Here is a 10,079-nt window from a genome sequence, read left to right as displayed (position 1 = left end):
CCCTATCACCATGCTCTCAGATGTCAATCATGTGTGAGTCACACCCAATCTAAGTAAAGCTTCACTGAAATGGATAGGCCATGTCACATTTTAGAGCTTCCCCAAATACCCAAGCTAGACTTTGACCCTCCCTTCTCTGTGTGAGATTCACACACACACACACACACACACCCATCATGTTTGCCTTTTAATTGTACATGTTTTAAGGCGGCATATATAGAACATATAAACATTTGTTTCTACTTTGAAACCAAAGTGTACACCTCACCTGTACCATGTCAGATATAGAGTTGAAATGTATTTAAGTTTGAGTTTGCATCCTAATATTACACTTTATATACATCACAGAAGACTGAAATATAACAAAACTGGATTTTCTGCAGTTTTTAAAGAATAATGTTTATTAATTATTAAATTATTAACAATACTAATAACATTCCACCCATGAGGCCATTAGAGGTTGAATTGGTCATGTGACTGCAGGATGTTGGATGTACCACAAGGAGATAATAACATAATACTACACCTATCTAGTAGTACTTTTATATAAGTGAATACTGATGTAGGAGTACTTAGGAAAAGGGACTGGAGACTGAAATGGCACACTATTTACATTCTAAAGAGAGAGAAAATATATATATTTCATGAGAATGTTCAACCTGCAACGATGTGGCTGAAGAAATTCAGGAGGCTGAAGAAATTCAGCTTGGCCCCTAAGACCCTCACAAACATTTACAGATGCACAATTGAAAGCATCCTGTCGGGCTGTATCACTGTCTGGTACGGCAACTGCACCGCCCGCAACCGCAGGGATTTCCAGAGGGTGGTGCAGTCACCTGATGTCACAGGAAGGCCAAAAAGATCATCAAGGACATCAATCACCCGAGCCATGGCCTGTTCACCCCGCTATCATCCAGAAGGTGAGGTCAGTACAGGTGCATCAAAGCTGGGACCGAGAGACTGAAAAACAGCTTCTATCTCAAGGCCATCGGACTGTTAAGGCCATCAGCTTGTATATACGGCAGACCGAGGTAAACAAACACACAAGTCCCATTGTGTTCGCCTCGCGAGGGGGTCAACACCAATGCTTACCCCAGGCCCAGAGACCATAGCCCAGCCACGTGCCTGTCCCCCATCCATAACTGTTGAGTCGTGTTTTTTTACTCTGGGGCTTTGTCCCAAATGACCCCTTATTCCCTATTTAGTGCACTACTTTTGACCAGGGCCATGTGTTAGTAAACTGTGGAGGGGCTTAGGGAAGTATCTAAATTGACACATGCTGCCTGGTTTACTCTTGGCGTCTATGGATGTCGTCAGCACTCTAGCTGAGCGTCGCCCATCCCCAGTAAACACTAATCTTTCGCAGATGCTCTGTAAATATTTATTGTCTGGCAGACAGCAAGGGGAGAGGAACGTGGAGGGCCCAGCGCGCCAGGAGAAATGTGACCCTTTCCCTCAAGTTGTACACTAAGTCAACCAGCACCATTATTTTTCGACATCCCACACCTGGGGTCGAATTCATTACGGCACACATAGCAAAACATTTTGCAACGGAAACAAAAACAAGGATTTCTTACTGGACAAGTTCAGGTAGTCCTGCACTGTTTTCTTATTAAGAGTTGCATGGTAATAGTCATGATGTTGCTCAAGCCTTACTGAGCATGACAAAAACAATGTCAGGGCAAGCCAAGCTGCCCTCAAGCAATGCACTGTTGCACAAATAGTAACTTCTAGAAGCAGCCATCCCACTGGACCGGTCAGGAGAAGGAAAATAATAGGACAAAAACTGCAGGGGAGAGAAAAGGTGGAAATGGGTGGGGATGAGGAACTGGGCTCTTCCTGCCATAATCAGAAGTCAGAGTATTTCCTGTCATTGTAGGAGCTCCAGACCCATTAACCAGCAAGCCACACATACACACACACAAGCATATGCATGCGCACACACACACGCACACACACATACATACATACAAACACAATACAGGTACACACAGGTATGTGAATCCTACTTGGCACAGGTGTCCTGCATTGTCGGCCCTTTGGTTCTCCTCTTGATTAACACATCTTGATAAATACTTCATTATGAAATCCTGAGGACACTGTAAATATTTGCTCATCCTTATCACCCTTATCTTGGCGTGAACCTTCCACACTACTTCTAGGGCTTTATTTTTTTTATGACTTTGTGGTTTCTGATAACTTACATTTTACATTTTTACATTTTAGTCATTTAGCAGACGCTCTTATCCAGAGCGACTTACAGTTAAGTGAGTGCATACATTATTTTTTTATTTTTCATACTGGCCCCCCTAGGGAATCGAACCACAACCCTGGCGTTGCAAACGCCATGCTCTACCAACTGAGCTACATCCCAGCCGGCCATTCCCTCCCCTACCCTGGACGACGCTGGGCCAATTGTGCACCGCCCCATGGGTCTCCCGGTTGCGGCCGGCTACGACAGAGCCTGGAATAGAACATGGAATAGAACATGGAAAAGAGTGGAGAGTTCCTTGAGAGGCTCCTGGAAAAACAAATATTGCTGCAATACCTTTTAAATGGGTTAACAACACTCACGGTAACAATTTCCTTTGACTACAAATCTATAACACATTCATTACACATCTATAAGCATTTCATGAACGTGTTAAAACAGGTCCCAACCACATTATTAAAGGTTGGTTAATAAAATATATCCATATCAAATATATAGCGCATTATTGTCATGCTATGCAATAGCTCATATTTAGGTATCGTAATAGGTATTAATTAATCATTAATACCTATACCGGCCAGTGGGGGAAATGGGGCTGGTCAGGCTATATATCAGCATAATTTTCTAAACGTGGTTTGGCCTCTTGGCATATTCAATAACACTGGTATGGCAGAAGCACACTTTAGAGAACAGCCATAATGATGACACTATCCTGTCATTGTAGTGATGCATCTAATAAAATACCTAAATATGAGCTCTTGCATAGCATGACATGAATGCGCTACAGATATGCTATGGATATATTTTATTAACCTTTAATAATGTGGTTGGGACCTGTTATAACACGTTCATGAAATGCTTATAGATGTGTAATGAATGCATTATGAATATGTAGTCAAAGTAAATCATTACCGAGTAGGTGACTGAGGCCTCTGCAGATTCATTTCAAGACCAATCACAACAGAGGGTATGGCTACTCTCATCCATACAGATAAAACATACCATGTGGGGATGTAGGAATTTGATGTAATATGTGACTTCAACTTCTTGGCATCCTATAAGTGTAGTATGCATGGAGACTGTTTATCTCCTAACACACACAACAACCCTACCTACTCACAATTCAGATTTGTTCCTAGATCTGTAAGGGTAATAAAACCAATTCACGTAAAAGTAGTAAGTTCCTCAACCTTACCTCCCACTAGTGTGGGGTTGGGGCTGTACTGTGGAGTCTGAAAGTGTGGAGGGTCTACTCTACAGTCAACACAAAGCCCCATTGGCCCCTAGCCAAGACAAGTAGGCTGCGTTTACACAGGCAGCTCAAATCTTATGTTTTCCCCCCGCTAATTGGTCTTTTGACCAATCAGATCAGCTCTTTTGCCAAGAATTTGGCAAAAGATTAGAATTGGGCTGCCTTTGTAAGCGCAGCCATACAGTCACAGAGCAGGCCTCGGAGACCAGTACAGGTATGCCAGAGATGGGGGTGCATTCACACTAATGCCTCCAGCCTTCCTTCAAATGATGGGGGAGAGTTAATGGGAAAGAGGTGATGCTTTTTATCACTTATATAGTGCATGTGTTAAAGCTTGGATCCTTAGTTGATACATCAATTTTTGGACGTATGAATTATTGATGTATACCCATTGATTCATGAAGAATAACTTATGCCTCATGAGTTTAAACTCGTACCCCATCAGAACCCAAAATAGAAGCTCGTTTTACTCCAATGCTTGTAAACAATGTAAATGTAAACACTATAGCTGCAAAACTATAATTTTGATATCATAGATGGCCAGTCCTTTCATCCATAGTTGTCTATGAATTTGAGTGGTTACATTTCTCCAGGCCAATCCCTCAGCTTTTTACCAAATCAGAGGCAGGGTGACAGCTTTGTTTCAATTAAGGATTCTAGCTTTAAGAACATGGCAGAGCCGACCATGGCGTTTTTAGGAGGCAGTATCTTTCCCTTAGTATGAAGTGGCACTGTTGAAAACACAAGTTTATTATAATTTGTATGGATGACACCCTTAGGACACACTACTAGGGAAAGGTCTTACTAGAAATACCAACACACTTGCATCATTCTTTCTGTAAAGGATAAAACCAAGCAGCACAAGACTATTTTCAAAATGATTTTATTGGGAGAACTACAAAAAATGTACAGTACAAAGTTAAGTCTTACACTCAATTTGTAGTGAACTGACCCCCCCCCACAAAAAAATATGACAACTCGTATTTTTGTCCGTTTTTAGTTACATTCAAAAAGCTTTACTTCTGAAAGTAGTCAAAAAGTACATACTATGTACAAAACGTTCAATCCCTTCCCCGTCCAGCATATTCTGAAAACTGCTTTTTTTTCTCCATTGAGATTGAACTAGTCAAACAATCTAAATAAGTGTAGAGAAATGGGGAATTTCAAAAAGGTATAGTTGTCCCAGGGTGTCTTATAAAAGTGGTAAGAACCTGCAAAAGTAATTCAGCTCCAACACTACATTCAATTCAACTTGTGTAAAAGATACATGTAGGAAAAATACTTTATTTGGTTAATGTTAAGGCATGTAAGATGGTGAACTCCGTAGGCACTACACAATAATACTGGGGCACAAGGGATTGCTACATTCTTTAGCACGTGGCTGGAATCACAGTGTGACCTCGTGCAAACAGAAGAAAAGAAAAACACTTTTTTTGGTTAATTTATTTACTTGGGTTCTTTGTCACTGAAGTCTGATCGATATAATAAAAAAACATAAGGCTAGCTCAGGTTTGGACGGTCTGCACAACCACATCATTTATACATTCTACAGAAACATCTAGATAGGGACTCAAAACGGCTTCCACAGCTCTTACAAGCAAACTCAGAACAAACAGCAATCACGCAAAGTTTTGTTTTAATAAACGTAAACAAAATTAATGAAATAAATATCACATACGTTCTCTTAAATTAAGATTTTTTTTTAAAAACTCATTTACAATAAAAATAACCAAGTTACAAAAGGAAACCAAAAACAAAATATATATATTACTGTGAAAAGAACACTCCACTTTATGCAGATTAATAATGGCGATCATAATTTAAACATAAAAGAATATAGATCTATTGCTTCATCATACTTGATAAATACAGTATGGACACAAATTACCAATGATGTATAGCCTATACTTTTCACAAGATAATAAATAAGTTAAATAGTTTATAGCCAGTTACACACTGCTATGTAAAACACTCAAAACAGCTAAAAAATAATAATAATAAAAATATGATTCAACCATCAGCAGTGATTTCCCCAAACAAACCGAACGAGAGTGCTTTTCAACTAAGCAACCAACTATACTAACAAACCACTGTTGTGGTGCTGTGAAACAGATTAAAGTCCTGGAATGGAAGTTTAAACGTTCAGAAAGGAACACATACTTTGAAAATAAATGTTACATTGTGTCAAGGCATATTCTTGGCAGGATGGAGGAAATCTGAAACCACTTTACAGTCTCTTCAGTGTCAAGTCTTGTACACATCTATCCCAGGGAAGTGTGGCTTGCCTGATAGACCAAAATATAGCCATTAATTGCAGCTCAAATAAGTCGCTGATGGAATGCCTTCTGTTGATATCTACTTTTATACAGCTATACCATTACAAAAAGGAAAAACAACTAATGCCATGTCAAGGATAATTTTTCATCCATTGAAAATAACATGATAGGATGTTTAGTCATCTGAAATCGACAGCCTGCTGAAGATTGGCAGACGTTTCCCAGCATCCAAACTTGGTGACTCTGAGCCGCTGAGACTCCCAGAAGAGCTGAGGGACCCGCTCGCATAGCTCTCACGGTCTGAGAGGGAATCGGGTGGGCTAGGAGGTGAGTCGAACACCGGCGACTCGTTGAGGCGGCGCAGGGACTGCAAGTGGCTCATGTTGTATGAGGGGGGAGAAGGGGGGCACACGTTAGCTTGAATGTTTCCGTAGTAGGCATTGAACTGGTTGTTGGCATAGCCGTTCTGAGTATGCACGGCCAGGGGAGCAAGTAAGGCTTTCAGGTCCTGCCCAGGAAAATTGAATGCACTGTTCACACAAGACATGGAGTTGGGAGACAGTACGTCCTCATAATAGTTGGGAGAGCAAAAGGGTGGTGGGGTGCGCGACGTGGGGCTCTCGAGCAGTGGCGACTCAAGTTCGTGGTGGCTGGAAAAGCCAGAAAAACTCTGGCTGTGGTGAAGCTTTGGTCTGTCCCGGTTGTACTCGCCTTGCTGCGGAACAACATCCCTTTGACCATAGCCGCAGAGCTCCCGAGCCGACTTGGGTTCCCCCTGCATGTTGGCGTTAATTGGAGCGGGTCTGCGCTCATCAGCGTTGTGGATAAAATGACAGCGGGGACCGTAGGGGCAGAAGCCAATAGTGTGGAAAGTGCGACAGGGCTCGGTTTTGTACTTGGGGTGACGAGACAAATTTCTCAGCTCGTGGTAGCCATGCGCGAACTGGCACTTCTCTCCATATTTGCATGCTCCGTTCTCCTCGAAAGGCCTGCAGAGTTCGGTCTTGTAGCGGGTGGAGTTGATCTGAGAGCCTGGCTTCTGCTGCAGGACCTGCAGCTGCTGGCTGCGGTCACCATTCTCGCTGTATGCCCTGTCGCGGAACTTATTCTCCTTGTTCATAATGGCAGTGCTGCTGCTCGTGTTCTCCTTCAAATTACTGTAGGAGTACTTGTTGCTGTTGATCACTGCTTCCATGTTGCTGGTCGAGTTTCTACGAAAAAATCCCGGCGTGAAAGAAAAACTGTTGGAACTCTGTGTAGTTGTCACTGGAGCCCCCACAGCTTTATTATCCAGCATGCTATTGATGTGATTCATAGCGTTCATGTTCATAGTTTTATCTTGCTGTTGGGAGAGAAGAGAACCATAATCAATGCATTTAAACTAATACGGTTTTGGCCAAATGCATATTCAATTCTGATGAGTGAAAACGTAAACTAGTAACAATGAAAAACGGAGGGCTCACGCTAGCAACAAGTTATTGCCTGCTAACAAGCGGCGTGCTCTCTGTAGCTAATTGTAGCCTACTGAAAGTAAAAGGCATGCTTAACCTATCAGCCTGGTAAATAAGAGACTTTCCATCTACAATGGGGAAATATACTTTACCTTGTAAAGCATGTCGATATCGTACAAAGCGGACAACATGGTTGCAGACATTTCTTTTTCGGCAGTTTTCTGTCGCAGTAGATCTCTCATGGAGGACCAACTAGGATCCTTCAATGCACGAGGCAACTGTTGTAGATTGTGCCACGACTGGTTTTAGAAACCTTGAAAGTTCTGAAAAACGAATGTGCAATTCCAGCGTTAGAGATGAAATAACAATTTGTGGAAAGTAAGTTCCTTGTATTGTAGGTTCTTCCCTCGAGAAGCGCTGAGCTAGAGTGCTTCACTAACTATTTATCCTCTGCACATGGATATAAATGCTTCGCGGTGCCTCGAGGGTGGAGCTTTCTGAAGTTCTAACAATGTTTTGTAGGGCACGCCCCCGTATTCGATCGTCTTCCAGTCACTGGTTGGCCTCTAAATATTATACTCCACCTCGAAATGTAGTTATTCTCCAAAATTCTATCACACAATTTGTGAGTTGGTCCCTTTTCAATGAGGGGTAAGGTTGTTGAATCAAGCAATAGCGTACAGTAGTATTTGCTAGAAAATAGTTATTTATCTTTGACACGTTTAGGCAAATACACGAACTGTAAAAACCACTGCTTTTCCACTCTCTCTCTCGCATGTGCGTGCGTGGGAACGCAAGAGTCGGGAAAAAGGTATTAAAAACCAGAGTGCAATATTTTTTTGGTTTAGGTTTGTTCGAGTGGTTGCATAATCCACACACCACGAAAACACGAAATTATGCCCTAGTCCAGGGCTCGCCAACCCTGTTCCTGGAGAGCTACAGTCCTGTAGGTTTTCACTGAAACCCTAATTTATAGCACCAGATTCTAATAATTAGCTGGTTGGTCAACTGAATGCAGTTAGTTACAACTGGGGTTAGAGCGAAAACCTACAGGAGGGTAGAGACAGTAATTCTCCAATCTGGTCAATGTCACTTTTTAAAAATCATAATACATAAGAATAGAGTTGATTGGCCTCCCAGTAATCAAATGTATGTACAGCACAGTGCATTTACATATAGGATGGCTAATTGAAATTACACAAGGTCACATGGATAGAATACAAAAGTTAAATAATGAGTTCAGATCAGCACTGAATGAATTTCCAACCAGCCACTCGTCATGCAAAGAGCGTTCAGCCATCTATTCTACTGTGGCTCAGCTGCACACGATCTCAGAATACTGCACTGAGTTGACTAAAGGAATGTGAATCTATAAAAAGCAGTGCAACACTGCCCCCCTGAGAGCAAAGGCCAAAATGACTTTAGACTTGAGCGCCACCTGCTGAGGTGCAAAAATATATTTTAAATACTTAAAAACGTATTTGTATATGTTTAAAATAGGCTATTTGTCAGTGTGATGTAACAAAAGCTCACACTATCTGAAAGCTATGAAAATGTAAGAATAAAAATACTCTAAATTGGAGCTAAACCAAGTTCACAGCCACATACAAAGATGGCATAATTAGCAGTGAGGAGCAGGGCTATATTAGGGTCCCACAAGGGATATTTTTTTTGTTAGAAGTATTTTACAATTCTGTAGAAAACATATCACCATAAATTGTAGGGTTTTGTGACACCAGTTAACATCAAGTCTTTCCAAATTTACCAAATCTGAAAGTGTATAAAAAAAGTAATATGATTATGCATAATTTAATAGTCACACTGAGTGAGTGGTTTAGCTGCTGAGAGCTGGATATAAAAAAGCCAAATAGCAACAGCTGAAACAAATGACATAACGGGTTGGAATCTACTACTACACACCCTTAAATTAGAGCTGGGACTGTACTCTGCCTAATTGAGTTTGAGCGTTTATGATAAAATATAGTCTAATGTCAAGGACAGATGGGCAAGCCTCATACTTTGAGAAATCCCTTGAACATGTCCTCATCCGCAAAAAACACACTCATCACACAGTGCTGTTTTTATTGGGGGTTGTTCAAGCGTTCCAAAACATTACATCATTTTTACAGTAACAGGGAACATTGCCATACTACAGCGCAAGACTGCCCAGCTGTCTGGGCAAGTCGCACACACAGGACAGTGGACCATTGTGTTGCCCTCCTAATTACGTAACCTAGGAAACCAAGGGGCCATAAAAACCTATGCAAAGGGATGAGAAGAGTCCACTGGAAAACGTGTTAATACATATTATATAAAAAAATAACCCCTCAGCTGTAAATGAAAAAACTAGAATTCAGAGAGGATAGTTTTGAGTACATCTGCTTTAGCAATCCATAATGCATGGATTAAAATGCAATGGATTTACTTGATCTTACCCTGTATAACCACACTTGGTGCTTTGAAGCCCTTATGGCTCCAGGAGTTGTGTGGATTGTATCTAAATATCAGGAGTACACAACAGCCTTGGAGGCAATGTTTATGTGATGAGTAGTGTGCACTGTATACATTATCCATGTGACACCATATAAGTTCATATGAGAACTGTGTTATTTTTCACATGGACCAAATTAATATTATTCCCCAACACATAGGTTCAAGCCTCAGTGCTCAGTCCTGTTGTTCAAGGTGCTGTGAGAACACATGCATACATACACATACCGCCTTGTGGTTGTTTCAAGAATCGTGAGACATGAATTAGGCATGTTTAATTTGAAAAACACAGACAAAACTCAAAACATATACACTTTCAGCAGTACATTCCCTTCTAAAACGAATACATCCATCGCTGATAAAACAAAACATTTTAGTCATTAAAATGCGTACTGGTT

General features: G+C 41.2%; 1 protein-coding gene across 1 annotated transcript; it reads right to left on the bottom strand.

The window, feature by feature from the left end:
* Nucleotides 1-4,331: 4,331 nt before the first annotated feature.
* Nucleotides 4,332-7,642, bottom strand: LOC121569361 (mRNA decay activator protein ZFP36L2-A). The gene is made up of 2 exons (XM_041880258.1): nucleotides 7,344-7,642; nucleotides 4,332-7,082 (listed from the first exon to the last, which is right to left on the bottom strand). The coding sequence occupies exons 1-2, from the start codon at nucleotides 7,431-7,433 to the stop codon at nucleotides 5,916-5,918; spliced, it is 1,257 nt and encodes a 418-aa protein (XP_041736192.1). The 5' UTR covers nucleotides 7,434-7,642; the 3' UTR covers nucleotides 4,332-5,915.
* Nucleotides 7,643-10,079: the final 2,437 nt, after the last annotated feature.

Source organism: Coregonus clupeaformis, chromosome 1, assembly GCF_020615455.1.
Source record: "Coregonus clupeaformis isolate EN_2021a chromosome 1, ASM2061545v1, whole genome shotgun sequence".
Lineage (NCBI taxonomy): Eukaryota > Metazoa > Chordata > Actinopteri > Salmoniformes > Salmonidae > Coregonus > Coregonus clupeaformis.
Note: the sequence above shows the minus strand (reverse complement) of the source record. Positions and strands in the feature narration are given on the sequence as shown.

What these genes read in the sequence shown, in the direction of transcription:
- LOC121569361 (XM_041880258.1), bottom strand. Translation starts at nt 7,433, where the DNA reads ATGAGAGATCTACTGCGACAGAAAACTGCCGAAAAAGAAATGTCTGCA. An exon ending in ATATCGACATGCTTTACAAG is followed by an intron (nt 7,083 to 7,343) that starts GTAAAGTATATT and finishes CTCTCCCAACAG; the next exon opens with CAAGATAAAACTATGAACAT.